Source organism: Bombus flavifrons, chromosome 7 (genome assembly GCF_040668555.2).
Source record: "Bombus flavifrons isolate JBK064 chromosome 7, iyBomFlav1_principal, whole genome shotgun sequence".
Taxonomy (NCBI): Eukaryota; Metazoa; Arthropoda; class Insecta; order Hymenoptera; family Apidae; genus Bombus; species Bombus flavifrons.
The window spans coordinates 16,792,869-16,820,349 of record NC_138448.1 but is presented as its reverse complement, the minus strand read 5'-3'; the positions used below and the strand labels follow the sequence as shown (position 1 = coordinate 16,820,349).

The window sequence follows — 27,481 nt, the reverse complement described above, 5'->3', positions numbered from 1 at the left end:
TATGTCTAACTTGTCAAGCGTTTAATCGAAGGAATAATGCTTATAAATGGAGGAATAGGAAACATTGCTAAATGCTATGAGCATAAGAAGAGTGCAGAAAAGGAAACTAGCGACGGACGGCAAAGGGTCCGATTTGCTGGAAGGATCCTACGCCGCGCGGCGATTTCTTTCGAAGGGAGCGCGAGTGAATTCTCATTTTTTGCCCAAGGCTAGAGAAATACCTAAATCTGCTGAGATTAAATCGACTTCAAACGATTCGACGAGCTAAACGATCCGAAGGAACGAATCTGCGAAAGATCTTTAAACTTGCAGCTCTGTGCGTCTTTGCGTCCTGAAGGGAGATCTAACTTGAAATAGACTGGCAAAGTTGCATTTTCCCTTCCACTGGTGAGAAAGAAAGGTGGAAGACAGGACAAAGCGATTGAAAGATGAATGGCGGGGGACGACGTTAGCGATCTAATGACCGCCGTCTGACGAAAAAGAAAGAAAAAGAGAGGAAGCTTTCGCGTTTCTTCGGTCATTCAAAATGCTGGACATATTTCGAGGTCTGAAGAGCCTTATTAAGATCTCTCACGTACATATTGACACAGCTGTGTTCCGATTGCATTATAGTTTAACCGTGATCCTGCTGATTTCGTTTTCGTTGATCGTGACCACGAGACAATACGTTGGTAATCCGATCGATTGTATTCATAGTAAGGATCTACCGGAAGACGTGTTGAATACGTATTGTTGGATTCATAGTACGTATACGATTACTGCGGCTTATAGGAAACGAGAGGGTTTCGAAGTACCGTTTCCTGGCGTAGATAACTCAAAGTCGCATCCGGAGACGGAAAGGAAGGAGTACAGGTACTATCAGTGGGTCTGCTTCATGCTGTTTCTGCAGGTAATCGATCACAATTTCTTTTCTTCTCGATCTTCTTCCTCCTCCCTAGAATCGTAGACAATCTTGTTTTCATTTTCTATCTATTCTCTCCTGTCTTATATCTTTTTGCCATTAATGTCTTTCGCTTTCGCTTTCGCTTTCGCTTTCGCTTTCGCTTTTCGATAACAACGTAGAAGAGCTACTGGCCGAAAATGTATGCAACGGAGAAGCGTCCAGTTTCGTTCTTCGACGCTCTTCGATGATAATATTACCAGTCCTGTACCTATCTCTATATTCCTACGTTATATCTAGCTCTAACCATTCTGCCACGTGGAATAACGTTCTGCTAGATGCTTGCTCGTACCCAGTCGGTAATTAGTCAAGTTCAAACGTACTAAAAGCATATTAAAAGCATTTCATTCTACGTTTCCTTCTTATTCTTTCATAGGAATAATATCCTCGACCGACTCCTATGCAACGATCAAACTTGGACATTACCGGAATTGTTTCGAACGAACAAATATTTATCTACGATAATTATTCAGTTAACTTCATTTTAGTCAATTATCTTCTCCGTATAATGATTCTTAACAAATTACTCCCTCTCTATTTGGTAGAATAATTATTTCCTGCCCGTTTAGATTAAAAATTCTACTCGAGCAAATACCCCGACTAATAATTGTAAGTGCAAGCATAAAGTTTGTACGGATACAGCCAGTCATAGTCGAATAAGTTATTCGATAGTCATAGTCGAATCCGAATAAGTTACTCGATTAAATTTCTATACAAGTAAATTCTTTCATACATAACTTATCATGAACGTTTATCCGGATAAATCCTTAATCGATTGGATATTGCTGCGCAATATATAATATATTTATTTATCATTTGTTCGAAAAGTTTTATTCAATTTCGATAAAAACGAATTGAATAATTTAAAATAGCAATAATTAAAATAATTTGATTAAAATAGCAAGTAAAGATATTAAGGTAGTTTTTGAACGTGAAATTGAAAAGATCCGCAAGATTTTTGGAAACTAGTTTGGAATTAATTCGTTTGAGACGTAAAAGACAGGAATCGTATTCACGGAGATTCGACAATGAGAAAAGCCGGATAACGAGCGAACTGGTTGCGGCTACGGTCGTGGAATTTACCCGCTACTTACAGAAGCTTATATTTAGTTCATTGCCAAGAAAGAAACCCTAAGCATATTAACTCGTTAAACCCCTAACCGTTGCTTCGTCACCGAGGGTCGCCGCTGTCGCGTGAGTCGCCTTGGCGCTCGGTCAAAGACGCTCCTCCACCCTCACCTTAAACGATCAGCCGATGTCTTCAACTAGAACATGTTCTTCGACGGAATTAAATTGTCTCTCCGTTGATTCGGTATCGATCGGTAGAACGGCTGACCAGCCACGCGTCGATTTCCTCCATGAATGATTCCTAACGCTACAGTTGTCGAATCTGCTATAATAGATATAAGATTAAAGATGTTCGTGTAAATATTTATCTGTATAAAAATTTATTTATCTCGTATGTTATCGCAGCTAAACGAAGTAAGAACACGTAGACTTATATTACCCATGAAACGTGTTTTCAAGATTTATTATACAATTGTATATTTTTCCAAACATCAGAGATCAGAAAGATTATCGTTGTTTAAATTTATATGCATGCAAGAAGGAGATTAAACGATTGCTCAAATTATTTAACAAGACGAAAATGTGAATATCGATCTTTCAAGATGTAGAAGCTGTAGAAAAGCCAACGACCCCCTGGATTACAATGATTTTTGGATATGTTGCAAAACTCAACGTTTTCAACGATCTTTTCCCGTACGTGTACGCGCTGGACTCGCTTAGTTTCCGAGTTATTCGCGAAAAACTCGCGGTACCGGCAAACTGAATTCCGCGTACGGCTGTGTGCATCTGCGGTAGAGCGTATGCGTTAGCGTTGGTTGCCTGCCGCCGCTTATCTTCTGCTTACATACAAACGAACGTCGGCCGAGCTGAAAGGTCCCGCGCACAACGTGCCTATGCGAGACAAAGTAAGGAATGTCTGTTATAAATCAATTAAAAGCCAATATCATCATTGCGTTGAGTTTAAGCCGAATTTGTATAATGTTTTTAATCCGACTTTTTAAGCGACAGCGCTTGTTATTTTTATAATTGATCCGTTGTTATCTCACGCAAGCGTTGGCGACCGGATTGAGAAATCAAGCCGAAACCTAAACCCGATACATTAATGATATTCGCTTTTGATTTTAATCGGGTTAATAAAAGCTACAACTTTTGCAGACTTTTGCAGCCTCGCGTACGTACGTTGTGCACGAGGCCTTTCAGCTCGGCCGACCCTCGTTTATAAACAGAAGATAAGCGGCTGTCGGTAACCAACACTGACGCATAAGCTATCACAGACGCACAACCGTACGCGGAATTCAGTTTGCCGGTACCGCAAGTTTTTCGCGAAACTCGTACCTCGGAAACTAAGCGAATCCACCATTTATATATGTAAATTATTCGAAATATCAATTTCTGCAACATGTACAAAAATCATCGAAATTGGAAATCGGATATTCAGCTTTTCTGCGGTTTTACCATCTTTCAGAAATCTTTAACTACAAAAAACGGTACTTTTTCTATCACATTTCTGTCAAAGAAGGATTTCGCACGAGGTATACGTACATTGTAATTGTAATTTCGAAACTTACCGAGATTTTTTTTTTCTTTTAATTGCTAAAGATATGCAAACAGAGGGAAAAGGTTTCTTTTCGTTCAGACGAAAACATGATTATACTGGATAGGTCTTAATTCGTGACACGATTTTGTCGGAATTTCTACCAATGCGAACAATAGCATTTCCCTACGTTTAGGGTTACGGCTTATTTTTTCGTAAAAATAATTTTGAAAATTCGTGGGACATGCGCGCAGCAGGTCAACAGTTTGCGTACACATTGTCTTTTCCCTTTTTTACGAAGCACCGTTCTTCTTGAAGAGAGAAGCGCAAATTGAGGTAGAAGAGAACCCGCAAATTCGTAGTTTTGCTATTATGGCGTTTCGCTTCTCTGACCCGAGTTTTCTTTCTTATTTGGCCCGGCAAAGTCCTCTGGTGGAGCCTCGGCAGACTCTCGCCCACGTTGTCCAGGAGCCATGGCACAAAAGGGTAGACGCCGGCGAACCGATAAGAGGTGTAGGGTGATTTCCACGATCCTGGTAATGGCCTCCGTGCGGACGATGTGCCAGGGCTCGTAAGGTGCTAAGGTCTGGGGCGCACGTGAGCTTACGATACGTTGACCGCTACTGAGGGCGCAGAAGATCCCCTGCCGGAACATTGAAAGTCTCCTTGCTACCCATTGCCCGAAAAAATATAACCCATACGTCACTGTGATTTGTAACCTAAAAATAGCGACATAACATACGCATCGTAGACCCTGTCCTAACAGTTTGCTTTGAGTTCACCAATTGTTTGTTGTACGAAAGATTGTTTTAGGCAGACGTCGTGTGTTTCAAAATGAATTCGATTAAAGCTATGGCTTTACTAATCTGTTTTCCAGATGTTATCCTACGCGAAACATTTAGTAAATTGTTGCGAGGCGAGTTTATGCGAAAAATCGCTAATACGAACCTATGAAAAATATTCAAACGGTAATATGACAACGAGTAAATAAGTAAATAAGTACGATTAACTTTATTTGCGTTTGCTGTGATTAAAAAATGTTAATTTCTATCATATATATATACATTATCGTGTATAATTACATTTTCTAATGTTTTAAAGTGCGATATCTTCTGAAATAATTGCCCAAGACCCAAATCATAACCAGAGAGGATACGAAAAAATCTTCGTTCTATTTACGCAGCACTGTACACTTTGATTAAAACATTGCTGAATTAACTTCTAGAATCACGCGTTTCGCAAATTTTCCATCACATAACCAAGATAACCGTTGATTGTTGATTGTCCGAGCTTCGTATCTTATTTCCTTATACGTGTACAGAAACGTACGATAATTAAAAAAACTCTCGATACATGGGGAGGTTGGACGGTTCGCCGCGGTCGACCAGCGTAACAACATTGTCTTTACTACAATTTACAATGTCAGATAATCGCAAATAAAGACAATGTATGCTCTTACGTACTGATTCAACGATCAAACTTTTTTCACTTTTGACACTACTTTTTCTTTTTTTTAAATTAAACTTTTATCAACGTATTTGTGAGATATTTCGATCTCGAAAACGACAGAAAACACGCTATAATTCGAATCGTACTTACAAATCGATATGTATGTAATTATAAATGTTAACAATACAATACAAGCAATAAATGTTAATTACGATTAATAAATAATTTTAATTAATTAATTAAATGTGCTCGCAAATTATATCGTGTTTGGTGTTATTTTAATCGGACAAATGTAAGACACGCATTGATAGGAACGTTTGATTTCTGAATGTTAAACTGAACGACTAAAAGCGAATATTATCGATGTGTTGGGTTTAGGTTTGGTTTAGGTTGGATTTAGGTTGGGTTTAGGTATAATTTAGTGTAAGCATTAGCAGCAGGCAAGTTTAGTGAGACGGCTGAATTAAAGAAACTTTAGACTCATCCAAACCCGATACATCGATGATATTCGTATTGAAGTAAATTTCAATCATGATAGCCATTTCTCGTAACGTGAAATGCGTACTTGCGTTGTACGTTTAAACCCGCGTTTAAACTCGTCGACCCTCGTTTCTAAAGAGAAGATAAGCAATACCAAGAAAATAAGGCAACCAATAACGACGCATAGACTACCACAGGCGGAGAATTGATTGTAGCGGTAACGGCAGTTTTTCGCAAATATTTCGGAAACTAAGCGAGTTCGATGCTTATATGTCTAGGAAAATGTTGTTCGAGATACCGATTTCCACAACCTGGCCAAAAATCATCGAAATCGGAATCTAGCCAACTCTTCTATACGCTTTTAGCCAAACTTTTAATTTTTGTTTGATTAATTTCACTGATAAACTTCACTAAACACTGATTAATTTCATTAATATTGTATTTCACGAAACAAGACGTAAGGAAAATGGTAAAGGAATGAAATTGGTTTTGACAGATTCGTATCGCGGATTCGCTTCGATAATTTGATGAAATTGGATTTATAAATCAACGTATTATACCATTCTTTTCGAATCGAAGATTCGACTGAAATTTATCCTTTTTGAATTTGACATGTTAGGATCAGCGATGAAAACCTCGTGCTATTAATTTTTCTATTGAAAATTCGCTTAGATAGTAAGTAGGCAAAATTGATAGTTGACTGCGTAACTTGCATAAATGTCATATATGTATATATTTAAGTCGTAGAATTTGTAGGGGACGATTGATGTTGACCTTGTCTTGATATTGGATCAAGGTCGTTCAGCTGTAACACAGTCAGCTTTGCTTTTTTCAAACGTGCACACACCCATCATTTTCGATCGTATGGCAGAAATCCAATATATATCTGACGTTCTTATCGATTTTTCGATTCGAAGCTTCTATCGTTCGGACCTGTGTATCTGATTTGGAGATTAAACTTCGCACCGCGGATTGTCTAGCGGCGGCCGTATAGGTGATAAGGTGATAAGAGGTGAATACAGCAGGTTAGGTCTGTTCGAACCGTACGAACGAGTTGCTATTTCTACAGAGGCGTTCGCTTCAGCGGTCCAGTCTAAATGACCGGATCGGCAAAATTTGGAGAATTCGAACAAGGAGATGGAAAAGAACGAGCGTGAATGAGATATCGATACTCGGTACGGGAAGACGTGGACTGCGCTGAGACAATGTAACTTTACAAATACGGTTCGCTCGAAGCTCGAAGCTCGAGTGGAGACTTTGTTTTCAAAGATTGGCGGTGATAGCTAAAGCGGACGCTTCTGTATCTCGTGTGACGTGCAGACATCGTTGTCGTATTATCGCTGCGTAGTCGAAGCAGGAAAGTAATTATACGTCGATGGATCCGATTAGGCTCTGTCTTTGTTTATTTATTTTATTTATTTATTTTACTCGATATTTTATATTGAAACGTGTATTTCGTGAGAAGGATTAAAATGTTGTAGGGAATTTCATTGATAAACCAAGGAGACAACAGTTGACGAAATCTAAAGTAATACAATTAAATCGTAGCCAAGTGAAGTAGGCAGGTGAAATCTTGCAAAAAATTGTATCGTTAAAGGAAATAACTAGGACCGCAAGAATGATAAAAAGAAAAAATTATTATGTAGAGCGAATTTCGACCGAACGACATGTAAATACTTACAGGCGGGGGATTAGGTGATTTCTTGTGAAAAGAGATGAAGAAGATACATATAGGGTCAAACGTTCAGGAGAATAATGTTTCAACATGTTTGACATTAAGAGTTGGCCTGATACATTATTGAGATAAACTTTCAAAAACTTTAATTGAAAAAACACGAAGGATAATCCCTTGATATTCGGTTGATAAATTTTCCAATTTTTGTTCATTTTTCTCGATAACGAAATCTTGTAAGAAGTTACAATTATGAAAGCAAATGGCAAATGGCAAAAGCAACGACGACGATTGAAACGTTGTAAAGAACAACGGTATGTGCAATTTCATTGACGAGACAAGAGGAAGATACTTAGAGGATCATACAAGTTATGTGTTTAGTATCGAGGCCAAGGGATGCCTCTCAAGTTCGGCCAGTCTTCTAACGGCTTGCTTCCGCGCACCACGTGTGTCTGTCACCGTGTCCGAATACTCGTTCCGTCCTCTCGTTGCTCTGGTTTTTTCCATTTTTATCCATTTTTATCCACTCATTTATCCCAGAAGTATCCAGTTATTTCGAAGAAAGAAGAAAATCAGCACCCACTTACCAGATCACGCGTGCCAAACAAGTTGGAATTAACTGTGGAAGAACTGTGCTTAGTAGCTCGTTATAGAAACGCGCGTCAAACATGACAGAACGTGGAGAGGATCTGTAAATTGAAGAAAAACTGAAAATATTCGAAGAAATTGTCGACTTGGCAAGTCCTTCTAGCAGTAATCTCAAAGAAGCAGAAGCAGAAAGTGGGAAATGAAATATTTTTCAGAAGGGAAGATGAAAATGAGGAAAATTGAGAGAATGGCAGCTTAGAAAGGTAGAAAGGTAGAAACTCGGCGAAATACGTATACTGTGAAGCATCGAGTGAAAAATTGAGTTGATCGGAGTCTTCTGTGGTTAATCACGATGAAGAAACCGATACGGGCCGACAGTGACGAACATTATTTCTCTACGCGTTTGCTGTTTCCTGTGAAAGATTTGAAGGATTACGTAATGATACACGCAACCTGCAGTAAAAATCGTACACATTCTGTGAATATTTAGATAAAATTGATAGAAATTTGGAACAGTTTTTGAGAAAACTGTCTCGAATATTTCTCCGTGTTAGATCAAAAGACAAACTGAATAGTCGGGATCAGAGAATTGCCAGTCGTTTAACGTAAAAATTATTCTGATCAAATATTCACGGTATATCATTTAGAAATATTCATCTTTTCTTTCGGACATTTATCGATATTAAATCGGCAGAATGATATTTCAACGCAAATTTCTTACAACAACGCGTGTTATCGTTTTTATTTAACGCCCTCCATCCGGAAAATGTATCTTTCAATCTGAATTTTATGAATTCTCGAATCGTCAGCTTCTATTCTTAGATTTTAATCATCGGTGAAAGCTTGACGTACACAGCGTCAACTTCGATCACAAATAATTCAACTGCTAATTACAAGTTTAATATGCTTGCAGTTAATTTCAATTGAAGCAGTTTTGCACTAATGAGTAAGAATCGAGTTTAATCGCCTCCAAGTTATAACCTTCGACTAAAAATTTCAACGTCTATAACTATGTTAACTTCGATAATCCATAAACGATCGATTGCGACCTCGACAATTTTTCATTTCGATAATTCCTCGCCGAATAATTATCGGATTTCGAATTTGAAGAATTTGCCAACCGATAATCGTACGATTTTTCATTTCTCCCAAAAATTCACCCTGCCAATAGTTATTTGACTTGAAGGAGAATTGCTTGACCGATGATTATTGGATTTGCAATATCGAAAATTTACCAACTGATAACTGCTTGAATTTCAAGTTGAAAGACTTGCAAGCTCATAATCATTTGGCTTTCGAGTTCACGAATTTTCCAAACGATAATTATTTCACTCGAGATTCGATTCAGCAACAGAAATCCTGCAATTGCAAATAAGAAGACCGCCGATTAAAAAGATTATTGGAAATAAAAGAGAAACCGATCTTCACCTCTGATAAGTATCTTCGAAACGACCGAAGGCTCGAATTACAAAGACGGATCTGCAAAACGGGGAAGAGAACGATCATCTTCTCGACGAGGAGGATTCTGTAGTCTCGAAGTCGATTCGTCGTTCAGGACGTAGAAAAATGCCTCTGATGATGAAGATGGTGGATGTATTCGGCTCCTTGAGGTCTCTGTTTAAAATTCAACGGATCTCCGAGGACACTATGATATTTCGACTTCATTATCGCGCAACGGTGGCGCTTTTGCTCGGTGGGTGTGTAACGCTGGCGTGCAAAAGTATTTCCGGTTCGCCAATCCACTGCGAGGCCTCAGGTTCCGTGGATAAAATTGTTTTGGAAACATTTTGCTGGCTACATACCACGTATAGTATGGTGCACGCGTTTAATAAGAGTTTGGGACAGGCAGTACCTTATCCTGGTGTTTCGAATAGCAAAGGAGATGGAATGCACGGACACGCGTCGCACCCCTTGGTCAAACAGCACAAGTATTATCAATGGGTCATCTTCTTTCTATTGTTGCAAGTATGAAAACGTCATTCTATCGGTGTAGTAGATGATATTTGCGAATAGCGATTGGAACGATAATTCCGTAGAATTTCCACTTTTCCCAACGTTTGATTATCCGAACGATATCGGACGATAAAATAAACTGGTTACTCTAAACGGACTTGGATATATCATTCTCGATAATTCCTTATTAGACGTAAAAGCGGCGAACAAATTATCGAAAGAATTTTCTTTCTCTTTTTCATTCTCTATTTCATTTATTCGACAAACCCTATTTCGGTATACTGAATTATGCGGAATTCTTCCCAATTTTCTCTTCGGTACATGTGTTTTCTTTCGCAAATCGTATCTGAATTTATTATTGTACTATTTGATCTGGTAAAAGTCAAGTTTTTAACATCCATATGTATATATGTATACACACACACACACACACACACACACACACACACACACACACACACACACACACACACACACTATTTATAATACATTATTACAAGATATATATTGTACTTTTAATCATAAAAATACTTGTAATATGATATAATATAAAATATGATTATCTACGATATAATAGTGTCTCGACAGGTCGCCGAAACACATGAACGCGTTATTAGGAAAATATTACTACAACGACTACTATAAATATCGCTGTACTCTTTTAATCCTGCCCTTGTTCAAATATAAAATTAGTCAAATTATTTATTCTTTATTAACTTGTTCGGTGTAGCAAGTACGCTTAGTCCGCAGTTTGTCACGTGTAACGTGTAATGTGTAATACACCCATTGAACATCGTAATAGCGTTAAAATGTCGGACGATTCTTTTTTTCAGGCGATCCTGTTCTACACGCCTCGATGGCTATGGAAAGGATGGGAGGGTGGCAAGATTCATGCTTTAATGATGGATCTTGATATCGGTCTTTGTTCCGAGGTCGAAAAGAAGCAGAAAAAGAAAATGTTGCTCGACTATCTGTGGGAGAATCTTCGATTTCACAATTGGTGGGCATACAGGTACTACCTCTGCGAACTTCTTGCCCTGCTGAATGTGGTCGGTGAGTTGCACGTTAGTTCTCCTTCTTCGCCGTTTCGATACGTGATAAATTATATTGGTCGTTATGCGCAATAAGGCACTTGATCCCTACCGATCTCAATTTTCTTTCTACGCATTCTGCAGTAACCGGCTTTTTTACATAGCTCAAATTAAACTTAGCTTATTGACGTGTATACGATGAGTGAGTATGCGCGGCTGTACACGCTTGTGAAATGAATGGGGCTGTGGTGGGGGTGGGGGGGGGGTGGACTATATACATACATGTATACATATTAGAAATTAATACAATCAGCGTTAGTGCGAAATAATTTTCGACGAATCGATTGACGTACGCGCGCGCGCGCGCGCACGCACGCACAAGGCAAGAAACAAACAAAAATAGAAAAGATGAGAAAGCAGTAATACATTCTACAATGAAAAACATAATCTAAAGTCTAAACAATGCGTAATTCTCTACATAGAGATTTCTCGAAACAATGAACAGAATTATAGAAGAAAATCAATCCTGTTTGTAAATGTATTGTTTGTTTTTTAACTAGTTTTAATATTTGATTAACGGGATAGCATGAACACGTACAGGAAACATTCGATAATAAAGAATGAATGTAAGAAGATGATAAAGAACTGTACAGTCCTCATCCCCACAAGGCGTAAGAGTTTGGGCGGGGGGGAGGGGGAAAGAGGAGGAGGAAGGAGCAGGAGATTCCCCTGACGCAGCGGAAAGCACCGACGGCCCGTTGCGATCCAGCAATGTAAGATGATCCAAGAATGTGGCATATCGCTGAGACAATGTATCTAGGTACAAATTCAAAAGCAAAATTTTTTTTTGTTTTTAACCTTTTTTCCAAATTAAACGTTGACCAAGGTATCTTTCTAATGGCAACGATATAACACGAACACGATACAAACATTTTAATCGGAAAAATTGCCGATTCTTGTGTAATTATCGAATGTTTCCCGTATTTAAATGTCACGTATTTTAATGAACCGTATTTTAATTTGCGATCTTTTCAAAGAGCTTTTAAAGGGGGATACAAATAAATAAGGTGTAATAATCGAGGAGATGAGATTTGGCTATTTATAATATTAAATATGAAAGAAAGCTCGTCGACGTTTCTGCGTCCATGCGCCTTCCATCGTCGGAGATATATCGTACTAAAGGTCTAACTAACTGAGAATACGATAACTTACTAGTGAAAATATTTCTGAAATTAATAAAAGATCGAGTGACGTTTAAGAGCAGTACGTACAACGATATAGACGATAGTTTGAGTAATTGAATAGAAGCGTAATGCAGGCAACGAGATCGTTAATTTTATCAATTTCGTAAATGAAGTAAAACTCGATGTAAAGACGCGTATCGAACTTACGTGTGTTATCGTTCCTCTTTCTTCGTCAACCTCTTCCTTTACCAGCTATCGCAAACTATTTAGATCATCTCCTTAAATGGCTGAAACGATTAAGAATTTTTGTGCTAAGAAACTTTAGTATGGTACGACTAAATCAAAATTTATATACCTATAATATAATAGGTAGGAAATATGTAGAAAATATGTAGAGAATATGTAGGAAATTAATCGGTTTAATCTGTAATGTGTACAGTGACTGGCTACAAAATGTATTTACACACCATTGCATTCGCTATAACATTTACATATCGATTACGCAAGGGTAATTCATCCAATTTAACCACCTCCAATAACTTTTAAATTATGCGTCCGATGAAAAATTGTTACGTACAAAAAGGTGCGTGGTTTTAGAAAGGGCAAAAGGCGATGTAACGGCATTCTCTTCTATACATCTTGTATAGAGAGATTTCAAAACTTTCAACGTCAACTTTGTTTTCTTTAAACAAAGTCACATATTTTTTATGTCACAGTTGGAAAGAATATTAGTTTGCAAGTAAGAAAAGACTCTATTACGATCTTAAACCAAATGGCGGAGGAGATATCGTGCACCGTTTATCGAAAAGTTACCTCGGTATCGGCGATAAAGATGAATAGCAGCGTCAGAGGATGATTCTAACAATCTTTGTCACTGCTCCTGTCTTTCCTTATCCATATACACACGTATGCACATGTATTTTTTTCAAACTCCACGCTGTTTTTCAGTACTAGTATTTCGAGTACGGTATATTTATTTCGTAAATTCGTTTCTTTTCGACACGTGAAAGTTTTCCAAGAATATGTGCCCAAGCACCGTTTCATCTTCAGCGTACCATGCGTCTCTTTGACGAGCGAATAAACTTTAGTCTTCGCCTTCTTTAGTTATTTTTAAGTTGGCAAATCGTTTAACATCTGCTTCGTCCGTAAATAGTGCGGAGAAAGTAAGGATTTCACTAGAAAGTAGACAGTTTTTTTATTAACTTTTTTGGAAGTTGCAAAAGTTAAATATACACGAGTATAAAGGAAAAGTATTGAATGTAGAACGCAATTTTCCCATATGTGAAAAGAGAAATATTCGGCGTATCGGATAGGTAAACCGAGATTCCAGCTCGGATATATAGCTTTTTTTATGTGTCTATTAACACTTGCGATGAAAACGGTCGTAAACGGTCGTAAACGGTCGACAAGCATAAATGTAGATAAATTTACGGTAACTCTGAATTAACAGTTTTATCAAACGTAATAAATAATAATCAAATTGATAGAAGAGGAACAGCCAAAGTTAAGTGTCGATAATTTTCAACGTACGCGCAACGGCAGAGCACGAGACCTGTTTGATAGAAAGAAAAGAGAAAGAGAAAGAAGAAGGAAACGGAGAAAAGAAGCAAAGCGATCACGGATGGAAAAGTTGAGGACATTAAACGGATAAATTTAAGGGAATCGTAGTTCTTGAAAGAAGAAAAAACCACATAATTGACGGATTTCGATTGTTAAACGTTCTGTTTCGAAATAATTATATATCCATATAAGCGATGGAAAATGTGTTTCGCTGCCGATGAGGTGAATTGTATTTCGATTATATACGTATGTTAGCGACAAAACATCGTCTCAAGCAGATCGTGGTAGATAGCATTAGCTAAATAGGTATTTAGCCTTAGCGTGATTTATGAGTGGGTGCCGTGGACTCGATAAGCACCCCGGCAGAATACTTGAACGAACGTTTGCAAAGTGGATATCGAACGACTCCGAGTCGCTGACCTACGATATGTCGATGATGTGTCGACGACTGTTTAAAAGATTCGTAAGATAGCTCACCGATGGCAAGCGATCCGACGAGACGTCTCATTGCCAAAGAATACGGCCATTGTCCGAAGGAGATCTGGCTACGAAGCGGACAACAAGGCATCGACGTCTTTCGGTATCTAACGGTAAGCGCAACGCAGGAAGAAACGTATGTTCGTTAAATCGAAACTTGATTTCTAACTGCAATAATAAACAGAAAAATCAACAAATATAATTTTCTATCGAAGGTCAAATATTTTGAAAATTCGCACTGTTGCCACTTGTCATCGACGTACCGAATAACTTTTGTTCGAGTTTGACGTTAGTGGTTGGTAATTTGAAGGAAGAGTTTGGTTTCGTAGCGATAAGACATAAACTTGAAAGCCAAACACCTAATCCAAACATAGATAGCTACTATGCGCGAAATACGATTTCCCTCATCGATACTGCTTATCGACTGGCGAAATTTCCCACATCGATAACGATTATCGGGAATGAAAAAGATTTTTCGGCCAGATATAATTATTGTTATTTGTTACAAAGAACATTTTGATCGAAAAGATAATTGCTATTCTATGACTTTTTCCATTTTGCTTGTAACCGTTACGGGTCCTGAAAAAGGTAAAAATATAAAGAAACGATACGAAAGGGAAAAATATAAGACGAGGAATACGCAACTATTGTAGAAAAAGGGGGGGACGTAAAGGACTATTGCGTACGAAATAATACAGATACTATTGACTATTTACGATATTTACAATATGTTACAGTGGTGTTAGTAGTTGTTAGTTGTATTATTAATCGTATAATAAAGCGTGTAACGATATTGACGCGGTCATTCTTATGTTCTTTCAGAAGCGTGCCCGACGATACGGATCTATGCAGCAGTAGCGTTCCATGTTGTTCCGATTGTTATCTCAGCTTCATCCTTTATCGGTTCGGATCGTATAAATTATAGAGAAATTTACAGAAATTACCGAAAATATATTATAGATAATTATAGAATTATGAAAATATATGGTTGTCGTGCTACAGGCGAGTTTTTTAATTATAGATTGATATATACGAAACAAGATTATCACGGTATATAAAGAATTCCGGAGGAAGGTAGCCAGTCTTTCTTTCTGTATCGAAAGAATACAAACTTCTGTCGAACAAACAAACAAGCATCGACGATATATTCGTTAATAATAGTAGTTAATAATAATGAATGAATAAATAATATATTCGTTCGTGACCGTGCAATACAGACGATAGTGCAGTGGAACGTGAACTTTGGGTCGGACGTGGCAACAGACATAGGAGAAGTGGGATCTTGCGCGCAACTATGCGTTCGTTCGTGCTTATTCGTCTTCGTTTAAGTTCATCTGCATTCGTTTGTGTTTCCTCCGTACTGTCTAGTTCGTTTGCGCTTGTTCGCGAGATGTCGTCCTAGCGGCGTAAAGAAGAACCGGTGAATGAACGAACGATTCACGATGAAATTTGGCAACGATACAACAGACCACACGTATGCCACACTTAAACGACCGATATACGCGTGTAATTGTCTGTCGCTTTTCTTCAACGGCCACTTTGTTCCTGGCAGACCGCTGTCGACGTTTTCTAACAATCGAGGTACTGATAATACGAATTGGCAATTGCGCGGACATTACATAGGTATAATCGCCGCCCGGTCTTACATTTCAAGATATTCGTAAGATTCTTCGATCGAATTTAGGTTACGATTGCGGTATTCCGAAGTAGGAGGTGGTTGTTTCATTTTTTGGAAATTTGACGAAGAAAATCACCGAGTTGTTCTATTTCGCGTGTAATCGACTATAACATTTATTATTAACTCGATATACGGTACTGAGAGTACGAATACGGTGATTGAGATAAATATTTGCACGTTTATCGTGGAAAACTTTGACGGACAATGCTGTTGGTCGGGTGTCTAATTTTGCAACAGTCGATAGGATGACCAAAAGGCCTGGTAGGCCTGTGCTGATAAGCCACAGATATAGAAAAAAAACGGATTTTTAAAAGAATCGCAAATTTTACGCCGTTACATGTCACTCGCGATCGTCATAATCGGTTGCTACCGTTGACACGAAAAGATTCCGTCGACGCTTTCCAATAAAACGATACGGATTCTTGTTATATTAGAAACATTTAAATATGCTCGAGCAACGATGAAAGCGAGAAGGCGAGCCATAACGCGGAAAAATATTTTCTTGACGTTTTTCGATATATTTAAGGAGCCAGACGCCTAGGAGAAAGTCTGAGACTGCTGTGATACGCGATAAAGTAGACGTTTCTGCCATTTCTCTGTTTCGTTTCTAGCAGAAAAAGTGAAAGAGTTTGGTAAAACACGCGACTCGATTACGGTTAGGACGACGGCTGCTGCCGCTCGACGTAACGGAACCGGTAAACGCGCGCGGCTGTTACTCGCCGCTATTGAATATCACACGTCACATACGGCATATACGACGATACTGGCACACACCCGTATATCTTCTAATAAATCGTTTTCTTATCACGCGCGGTACATCTTATTCTCGTAGTACAAAGTTTTCCGAGTCGTGCGAAATTTATTGTATTTGGGTGTAATTAATCGCTATTAGTAGCGTAAACGCTACGATAAATACGCTCGCGTGGCAATACTTTTTGTAGCCAGCGTAATGCCTACTCGATATTTAGAGCGAATCCATGGCGATAGAAATTATACGAAGCGTTTGAATTTGAGCAGGTCAGATGTTCCTGATGAACCGGTTCTTCGATGGTGCGTTCCTGACGTTCGGTATCGACGTGCTCAGGTTCCTCGAGTCGGATCAGGAGGACCGGATCGATCCGATGATTTACGTGTTCCCTAGAATGACCAAGTGCACCTTCTACAAATACGGCGTAAGCGGAGAGGTGGAGAGGCACGACGCCGTTTGCATACTGCCCTTGAACGTCGTCAACGAGAAGATCTACGTGTTTCTCTGGTTCTGGTTCCTCTTTCTCGGCATGCTGAGCTTCGTCACGATTTTATACAGGGTAAGCGACTCTTTTCCGTTTCACGTACGGTACAGGCTCCTATATCCAGAGTAATAGGAAGGCAAAAATAGTTGGATAACCAAATAATCATCTTCCTCGTATTAAATTTCATTCGTTCGAACGGAGATCAAAGAAATTGTTAGTTTGTTTCGATCAACTGCACAAATTTTCGACGCGAGAAACGAGAAACGTACAGCCCCGTCGTCATCTTCATTTTCTGTTTACGCTCTAACACGTATAACGATAGCGGATATTGTACTCGGATAACAGATTGTTCGAATTATGTGTACGTTAAATTTAGCGAAAAAGAAGATAATTTATTTATCGGTCGGAAAAACTGTAACGAAACTTGCAACGTTCCACGTATTTTCAATAAATATCATCGAAACGTTCGACAGATTCTCCGACTGAATAAATATCCAGTCAAACGAATACCGGCTGACCGATTCGAAAAGTGTCCCGACTAGTCCCGAGACGATGATCCGTCCGCGAGAAAAACATACAGAATGTACGGACCGAAAAACTCGTGGTTCCAGCGTGGCGAGTAACGATTCTCCAAACCAATTCCACCTTTTCTCCATACGATTCTAAATAGTCGGCGAAACGATGAGAGAAATACCTCGTTCGGAAAACGGGGCGCGATCGAGAGAGTTCGGCATCGAGCGCAACGAAGCCCCTCCCCCCCTCTCACCCCATCGGCATGCTCGTAGACGTCACTAGCTCACGTGCTCACACGCTACCGTGCGTGCGAATTGCGAGCGGGCCGGGTCGATCTCGCTGGGAAACGGATGAGCGATACCTGGCCCAATCATTAGACAATGGTCGTGGAAATTGCTACGGATGACCGGCGATTTGTTAAATTGGTAGTAAAATTTCGAAAACAACCGCGTTTGTAACACGCTCGGCTATTATTTTATCTATTTTACAATTTATTTTTACGTTAGCATCACGCTGTATTAGATACGAATTCTATCAGGCTTTCAAGCCACGTTACTTGATTACACATACTCGATATATCAATATATCTTACTGCATAAAATTTATATAGCAACGATCTTTTAATATTACGTTTATTCAAAGTTTACATTTGTTCGGCATTTTTCCAACTTTTATTTCTCTAGTTTTTGCTACCACTGCCGAGTACTACTAATTATGTTTCGCAGCATTTCTACGTTGCTGCTTGAGAAGCTCTTTTATTACTTCGGATGGCTGGTTACGTTATCTTGACAAAGAATATCCGCGCGTAACTCGCGACAGTTAACCTTCGACATTCTCAACTTCTTCTCGTACCTGTTTCAGATCGTAATTATATTTTCGCCAAGAACGAGAGTATACCTTCTACGACTACGGTTTCGTTTGGTGAGGAGAGAAGCCGTGGAAACGATAGTTCGGCGGAGCAAAGTCGGTGATTGGTTTCTTCTCTATATGCTCGGCGAGAATTTGGACACGGTGATATACCGGGATGTGATGCACGAGCTGGCGAATAAACTCGCCTCGAGACATCATCACAGTGTGCCCGGGATCAAAGGGGAACTACAGGAGGCCTGATCCAAGTGAGTTTATACAATAGTATCTTTCGTCCTTATACGTTGTCCTTTTATCGCATCTGAAAACGAAAGGTTTACGTTTGTAAATGCTAGTTACGTCTCGGGGGGGTTTCGGCAAATTCTATTCGAAATAAAATAGCAAAACAACGAACAACAGAAAATAATCGTTTGAGATAATATACATTACATTATAATAATAGATACATCATTGAAACGTATTTCGAGTCATTTCGACGTTTTGACTTCGTTTTGACTTGAAATAATTACACACGAATAGAATTTATTTCAACGAAACGTCATTTTATTCGTGTATTATTATATTATATTTTGTTATAATATTTTACGACAACTAGGAAATTTTGCATCACGATACTCGGAAAAGAATGTGAAGAATGTGTCAGTGATTCGGCGTGAAAACCCATTCTTAAGGTTGATATATATAGCGTAGTAGCAAGTACGGGAAAGTAATAGGCAGGATAAATAGAAATAGTGAAAATGACGGTTATGTAAAACGAATGATATTTACGACACGATCGTTATCAATGCGTTTGTGAAAGGAATTTATTTAGGTTACTAACGTTTCGGCTTACTAAGAAACTAGGTTAACGCAAAATCACTTACGCTTTGCTCGAGGTGTATAGCCACTGGACCAAGTTGTACGCTCGTGCTACAGATTCCGTTCTATTGTCTTCTTATTGTAGTTGCATGTTTCGTATAGGCCTTAGACTTGTTCGAACTTGTGTGCAACTCGTAACAGAAGGCTCGAAGATTCACCACCCTATCGACGAGTTAATCGCAAGTTGATCAATCTCGGTTACTCCTAAACTGACTCCTAGGATCGTTCCCTTTGTCGAAACCTTCCACACTTAGCTGGCAATATCGTTGCAGCGCATCGACGACGGGTGCGCTCACTGTATCTTGACGCTAAGAAAAAGATATATGAAAACCAAGCGATTATCAGAATTACATACGATACGTTTGTTAGCGTGCAAAGACTGGCATCAAAATGTTAGTTTCGCTAAAACCATGCTTGCTTGTTGATTCAACGCGTATATAGTCGTTTGAATGTTCGATTCTTGCGTTTTTTTTTTTTTTTTTAGAACAAAAACGCGAAAAACATGGAATCCTCCAACGAGACTCGTTTACCATGGGACAGTTTCGAAGGCAGTTTTCGATTTGCCATCGCATCGTGCGTATTTCGATTAGTACTCGCAAAATTGATATTCACCGTTTCAGAATTCTGACATGTTTAGACATGAAAGGATCTATAAACCGTAAATATTAATTTCCTATTGGTTTGACAAACATCGATTTCGCCGGGCAGAAACTCGTTAAAATTTGGTTTAGTTCGGGCAGCCGACAAATGATTATCAGCTTGAATTGAATAATAGGGTTAATTAATTCACCGCTGCTTGCGACCGTGTTCCAGATGCACGCGTATAGACAGGACTCGATGTCCAGTAACGACAGCTTTTTCAGTCTTCTTCGGTTTTTCACGAACATCTCGGAACTAGGCCCGAGCGGTGGTTACGTACGTGAGAGAAAGTTGTTCAGAATCGTGACAACGTCGCGATGACGAGGGAAAACTTGTAAATAATCGAAATAAACGAAATATCGAATGTGGAAACGCGTATCCGTTCGTGCCTTCGCGTACACACGCGAACGTTCATAGAAATTGCACGAAGCGCTCTTCTTGCAAACTTGAACTGCGTAGAGGGATGTGCGGATACCCGAAATCAGGGGATTGCCGTGTTTCGAGTATTCAAGTATACAGTATCGGCGCACACATATTCATCCATTCAGGTATACGTATCAGGATGCCGAAACTGCGTATTCAGTCACGGTCATGTACAAGCGTATCGGTAATATATAATATTACCTTATTGCAACCTTAAGGAATTAACAGAAATAATATAAGGTTGTATAAATGATATACTTGTATGGAAAGACGGACAAATAGGAACGCGTAACTTGTGACATCAACCACAAAACCAAACCAAAACGCGTATAAGCCGAGACTTCAGCCAGCTCGAGCAGTTCTTGTTCAGCCTTTCTCTGATTCAGTATCATTCTATCTCTGTAAAATCATTGTAGTCGTCGTATTTATAATAAAGATCTATAAAAGAAAGTTAACAGTTGAATTACGGTTCCACCTCCTTTTCTTTTATAATCAAAGTCTCAAGTTTACGTGACAAACTCGTAGTAATCTTGACCTATTAGGCATAGCGATAGATTTCTTGCCCTAGGAGATAGATGTATCGTGGTTAATGTTAACGTTTGACAAGAAGAAAGCATTTTATTTCCACTGATTATTACATCTTTTTACGTTGCCTTTCACGCTTGGAACAAAACGCTTGAAAGAATTCGATGATACAGATTGATGGAAAAAACAGATGGATGGTGAATAATATAATAGTGCGTTAACGCGATATCGATCTTCGATGGATTAAACTTTCCATAAACTCGTAAACATGCGTGGTATAGCGATAAATGCTATTAAGTCGCCATATATAAATTCTGTCCTAGTTGCTCGATGGTTTTACATAAAGCCTTTGAATATGTGACGTCATACGGCCACTTGTAGCTGATACTGTCAATTCGAACCTGCTGGCATAAATTAGGGACCAGAGGGCATAAATTTGTCGGCAACAAGCTTTAGACATTAACACACGTCCTCCTATTTTCGGCCGTTTAACAGCCACGCACGCGAGAGGGCTGCGTTCTGTTGAGTTTTAGTTCGAAATAACAGCATCATCTTGAAAGCAACGCGTGTGAAACATCAAGTGTAAAAGGAAAGAATACAGATGGTATATTTGTCCATCGACGCAGCAGGCCAATCGATATTGCAGCCTTCTTGCTTTGCGTGTACATAGTATAGACGTTATATACTGCCGTTCAAAACTTATCCTGACTTTTGTATGAAAGATTTCTCACACGCGCGCACACACAAGCTGGTTTTCCTGCTCTCGAATCCATCTATCGATAGGCTATTTTCGAAAACTAACCGAGAACCTATGACATAGGATACGCGTGAAGAATCGACAAAGAAGAGATACGTACCGTTGCGCCGGTCCGACGCCGACAACAATTTCAGAATGTAAATGGATCTGGCAGGCTTTTTAAAGAGTACACAGGTGGTCAATCCGATGACTTGATCTCCGGTGAGGTGACTTCGTTTCGTTAGTTTGATCGGGAGCCGTAGGGATAGTAGATAGATAGGAGGGCATATTCGTTCATTCGGCGATACAGTTCGCGGTTGCCTCGGCCATCGTCTGGACATTCCTAAGCCGTATATCCGGCCGCAAACAATACGGTATTCAGAATCGCGACGACACAACCAACGCGAACAACGCGTATCTTTCTGTATCGTATTTTTTCCCTATCTGCTGTAGGAACGGGACTCTAGTCTGTCCCACTACTACTACTTACTAGACTCATCCCGCATTTTCTTATTATTATCCTTTATGTATATTTTACAGTTGTATCGTTGTTGCAGGTTGCCTCGGAGAGCCACGGAAACCAGCGCGATTCTCATGGCAACGAGAAGCTACTTTTCACCGGAAAAGTGCCACCTACTTCTGTTTTCCAGAGATCCACGGACGAGCGATCGAATCAAACGGATCGCTTTATATTCGTTATTCGAATCGTATGTTTTTCCTTCCTTGTACTTTAGCACCGGTTCGAAGTTCGTTGGCGAATTATTTTTATGAACGTCGTTCCAACGAGACCAATCTCTCGATCGATCGTGCTCGCGTAAAAGACAAATTGCCAACAACGTGCCTTACGACGATTTTCCATCGATTTTCAAAGCATTTGCACTACACGTCGTTCGAATTTGATTAATTTAAGAAGTGAAAGCACGATGGAAGAAAATCGTATAACAAATATACGTATATAAATATTTGACAAAATAAAAAAATATATATGGATTTGACGGATAGATTGCCAACAATTTCAAATTGATAAGAGCGTAAGAGAAAAACGAAAATGGTTTTTCTATCAGTGAAATTATTATTATTATTATTATTATTATTATTATTATTATTATTATTGAAAGTATTATGAAAATGAAAATGAAAATGAAAATACAGGTATGTATTTATTTCCGTCGCCTAAAGTGTTCTACCTCGTACAGTCGCGTTGAAAGGCTGTAATTCTGCCATTTTTTCGTAAAATATGCGTTATTAGGCTCTTGCAAATGAAATGGCCAAAATGTTTAGAATTTTATTGAAAGCGATATTTATCGATCGAAATGTTTGAACTCGATACGTTTTCACTATTGCGGAACAAGATCAAGATTCGAGTATGTCGTTGCGACATAATGTGACAATATCGGCAGTCTTTGTATAACACAAAGATTAATCTATTTATATTTATATATACTTGAAGTAAACTATTACAATATTAAATCTTTTGTCGTTTGCTAAAAGTATAGAAATACATAAAACCTTTTCCCTGTTTTAACCTCTTAACGTTCGCAATTGGATTCAATTACAACAAATTACAAGAAAAAGATTTTTTAAAATTCTTTTTTGCTCGCATGTCAAACATGTTTTGTTTACGTTCCAATGTTATATTTCTGGGTTTTACCTGATGGTAGGATGAAAGCCGCGATTCAAATTATTTTCCTTCGTCCATCGATATATACAATACAACTGTTACTTTTAAAACTACTTGCAAGTATATTTGCATGTTCGATTCGTTTTAGCACTCGTATTTCTATATTCATATATAATGATCTTTATCGATAGCTACACAATCGGTCGCGCGAAAACCTACATACATCGACATCGAAGAGACTGAAAACGCTTTATCAGAAAACTATTTATTACACTTGCAAATAATTGAACTTGCAACGTTCAAAAATATTCCTAACGGAAGTAAGCAAATAAGGAATCGTTATAGAATATCTATCTGACGAATCAATCGCGACGTTCGCAAGATCAAGATATATTTAACCGTTTGACGATTTATTTATTCTAGACATTAAAGTAAGGTAAATTTTAGAACAGGTTTACTCGCAAAGAATAGCCATTTGATATGATACGTTCAATTTCTATACATTAACCACACGAAATCAGACGTAAAAGACTATACATCTGTATAACTTATGTTGTAGTATTCGTTACTAAATGAATATTATTCGTTACTTAATGAATATTATTATGGAACGAAATATTCGCAGAAATGTTGTAATGGCTATTGAAAGAATGCATGCCATTTTACGTGAAAATATATTTGAAATGTATAAAAAAGAAATATATATATATATATATAACTAACATATGTATATAATATATATAATTAAAGGGTTTAATCAAAGTTAAATTGCCAGAAGGACTTACACCTATTTATATTATTCCGTTTATTTTATTATTTTATAGAATGCTTCGTTATCTTATCGAATTACTTACTTATTACATTCCTCCCATAATCCATGAGGATTGTTTTTCAATCTTTTTCGATACGTATTCGCAGAAAGGGATTTAGTTGCGATTACTTTTGAATATATTATCGAGATTATCAAGCCGAGTAATAGTAATGCGAACAGTTTGCTATTAGGAAGTTGTTATTGTATTTAACGATGTTTCGACGAAAGTACACAATTTTCCGCGCGTTATTTTTACATTTGACAGGACAACGAAAAAAGTTCGATTTCATATATCGAAGTAGAGATTGTCGGTTTATTCGAATTTTTAAGGATCTCGTATCTTTCGTCTGTTAAATATTGAAATAAGTAACCGCGTATCAAATAATGAAACGATCATTTTCTTGATATTAAATTCCTATCGAAATTTCCTCCAATGGAGATTAAGGAAATTGTTACTTTGTTCCAATAAGGATCCCATCTTTTTGCGCTGCTTAATCATGCAAATTTGTCGATGTAAATAACTCTGCAGATTACTTTTTTATGCCCCAAATCTTCGGAATCTTTCTGCAGATGTTACCGCATACTTGGCAAATATTACATTTTTTATTATTATTCTTATTACAATTTATTATTATTATTCTTTCGTTTGTTGTTCCTTTCTTTTCTTTTTCCTTTTCTTTTTCTTTTTCCTTTCTTTCTTTTCTCTATTTTCTTTTTTTGTTCTTTTTTTTTCTGTTGTCGATAACTTGCTTTAATCGGTCGGGTGATTTATCTTTGCTATTCATATTTTCCAATCTATATTTCTCAAATTATCAGGTTACGTTCGCGATGCCAACTTCTTTATGTATATGATGTATATGATGTATATGATGTATTGTATATGATGTATATGATGTATATGATGTATATGAATAGCTTCTATAGCGACGCGACCTCCAGGTTCGTATTAGAGTATTGCTCAAATGATTTTAATCCATGAACTTCTTTCATACCTGTTTCGTAATTGTTCATTTTGTAATGAAATAATGTAAACGCATCGAAGAGAGAATTAAAGCGTCGATCTTGTATTTGGTTGGTTTTAAATCTTAAATTTTCACGCGTAATAAAAAATATTATTTACTACTATTCGATAATGCTATTGCTATTTATTGCTATTTAACGATATATTTTAAATGGGCCATTTTATATGCAACGATCTAATACGTCAGTAGGGATACGGGATCAACAAGGAGAATCACTGAATCACTGAATCACGCTAACCAATCATACTTTTCTTTCGCAAAGACTGTGTTAATGTAAAGCGAATCCGCGGGAATAACTTTTAACGGCAACTCTTGAAGCAAATGTATTTTCCTTTAGAAAGTAATTTAATAAATATGCTATAGTTTATCATGCTAAGAGGGAGGAAATAATATTTACCAAGACCTGTTAAATTTTCTGCATCTTCGTTGTGTCTAGCGATAGACGTTACCGTTTCCTCTTTTAATTAGGCCAAGTCTATCACTAAAGTCTAGTCTACTTACTAAAAGTAAAAAGGAAAAAGCAAAAAGCAACGAAACTAAATACTGCGTTCGTTGAAAATTTCTATAAATCGTGAACTCGCAGATATTCGAAATTTCGAAATTACAATAAAGGAAACGAGTGAAAGGAATAAAATAAGAACACCGTAATCAATGTGAAACGATGTTTAGAAAATATCTGAAATACACGCGCGTTTAAATATTTAACGATATCCAACGATTTAAACTAAAGCTTTAAAACTGTACGTACATATATGCGATATACGTGTAGAGAGCGTTGAGAAAGAAAGTGTCAGGACCGCTACGGCGTGATTCTACACGTTCGGTTTGACAAAGATCGACCTAGAAAGATTATAGCGCGATCGACTTCACCTTGAAATTCGAGGCCAGAAGGCCAAGTTTGTTTACTCGCGTCGTGTTCTATCGATCGCAAGCTCGATCCTTCTGTTGGAAAAAGAAAAAGAAAAAAGGAAAAAACGAAAACGATGTTTAGTAAAGTTCCATCACAAAGTTACCGCATCGATTTACAAAGACCAGTTTACAAAGACCAGTCGAACACGATAGAATCGGAAGAAATTTGACTTTTCGATCCGGAGTTTCAAGGTTGGGGTCAATTTCGCGGCAACTTTTTACATCGATCTGCAGCACACCGAGGCGTACAATTTTGACGCACCCTGTACAGACGGCAGATTGAAGAAAAGATCAGAATGACCTGCTATACATAGCTGGCCATATCGAGGAGTGCGAGCAGGAGGACTGAAGCAACCGGTCCATCAGTCGCGTGCAACAGCCGCGAAACATGGCGGTTGTGAAGAAGGAGGTAGAGGTAAACTAGCGTTTCTTCTATGTAATCTGATCGAGAGCATTGGCATTTAAAGGATCCTTTACATCGCTTGCCCACGCATATTCACTGTTCACGCTGCATGTTCGGGTGGTCCTTCGTGCCAATTTCATTCTACTGTCATTTTCTCCTATGCAATGCTGGTATGGTAATCGCTGCCGTTCCATCTTTCTCTTCTTATCTTTTCTCCTTTTACTCGCTCTCGGGCTTTCTCTCCGGGCTTAGCGACGAACGCCGCCTGTGTACGATAGAATGCTTCGAGTAACTCGTTACGTTTCAAGTTCGTATCGTCGACGGATTTAACGACGAAAGTGAACGGATCGAGCGCGCATAGATTACGCGTTTGAAACGAGCTATCTGTAAGGTAGCTGGAGCGGATGGTTCGTACGAAAGCTGGTACGAGGGCATATCAGGCAAGACGACAAACCGAAAGTGTGGGATAAACTGTTTAATCGTGAGCTATTCTTCTCCAACGAATAGTACGACAAAGCGGCAAAAAGTTTTTAAACGTGAATTATAACGTAGGATTTTCGAAACAATCGATTCTTTATACACTTTTGAATTTTTCCAGATGGAAAATTTCATGTAACATAACTACATATCTTATCGCACGCTGCGTTCACTATGCGACGGTGCTAAAAGCAGATGTACAAAAGAAGGTAACGAGAAGGCCTATGAGAAAACCGTGAAAACCGCGAAGATCGGGACATTCGGCTGATAACATACGAAGATTATAAAACAAAAAGATAATTTGTTTGTGCGCTTTTTAATACCTTGATATCTTGATTTAATACCTTGATATACCTCGAATACGTTCGAATATACAGTGGTTACGAAAACGTTTCAACATTTATGAACACTGTTCATGTTCTTATGTATTATATAAAACATTTTCAAATTTTATTAGCACAAAAGGGGCCACATCTAAAGAAATCATCAATATTGATGTTTACAAAAATTCACCATAAAACTAATCGTCATGATCGTACGATAAAATTATACTATTTGTACGATATACGACCAGAAGAATACGACGATTCGCATAAACTGTTTCATCTTCCTTTTTAGATAATAAAAAGCCATCGTAAGGTTAAAAGTATTCCCTAAATAGTAAAGAAATCTTTGATTTCGAACCTCCTGACGTTGTTTTCCTTCGACGTGCTACTCCACGTGCAAACTATTTACGGCGTACGCTACTTCTTTTGACAAGTATACGTTTGTAATATCGTCCATGTTTTCTACGTACGTTTCTCAATTTACATTTGAGATTTTACTCGCTAA

At 38.2% G+C, this 27,481-nt stretch overlaps 1 protein-coding gene and 1 long non-coding RNA gene across 3 annotated transcripts in view; one reads left to right on the top strand and one right to left on the bottom strand.

The window, feature by feature from the left end:
* Positions 1–22,425, top strand: shakB (Innexin family member shaking B). 2 transcript variants are annotated; one of them, XM_069117785.1, is made up of 5 exons: positions 1–889; positions 10,518–10,737; positions 16,632–16,921; positions 18,221–18,474; positions 21,965–22,425. In XM_069117785.1, the coding sequence occupies exons 1-4, from the start codon at positions 527–529 to the stop codon at positions 18,467–18,469; spliced, it is 1,122 nt and encodes a 373-aa protein (XP_068973886.1). In that variant the 5' UTR covers positions 1–526; the 3' UTR covers positions 18,470–18,474; positions 21,965–22,425. The 2 variants fall into 2 exon arrangements, with proteins under 2 accessions (XP_068973886.1, XP_068973884.1); XM_069117783.1 differs by lacking the exon at positions 1–889 and adding an exon at positions 8,431–9,696.
* The window catches only part of LOC138182163 (uncharacterized), a 37,332-nt gene continuing 28,356 nt past the window's right edge, over positions 18,506–27,481 (bottom strand). Inside the window, exons 2-3 of the long non-coding RNA XR_011173734.1 lie at positions 19,090–19,392; positions 18,506–18,527 (exon numbers count right to left, since the gene is read on the bottom strand). This is a non-coding gene — a long non-coding RNA (uncharacterized LOC138182163). The remainder of the gene's footprint in view (positions 18,528–19,089; positions 19,393–27,481) is intronic.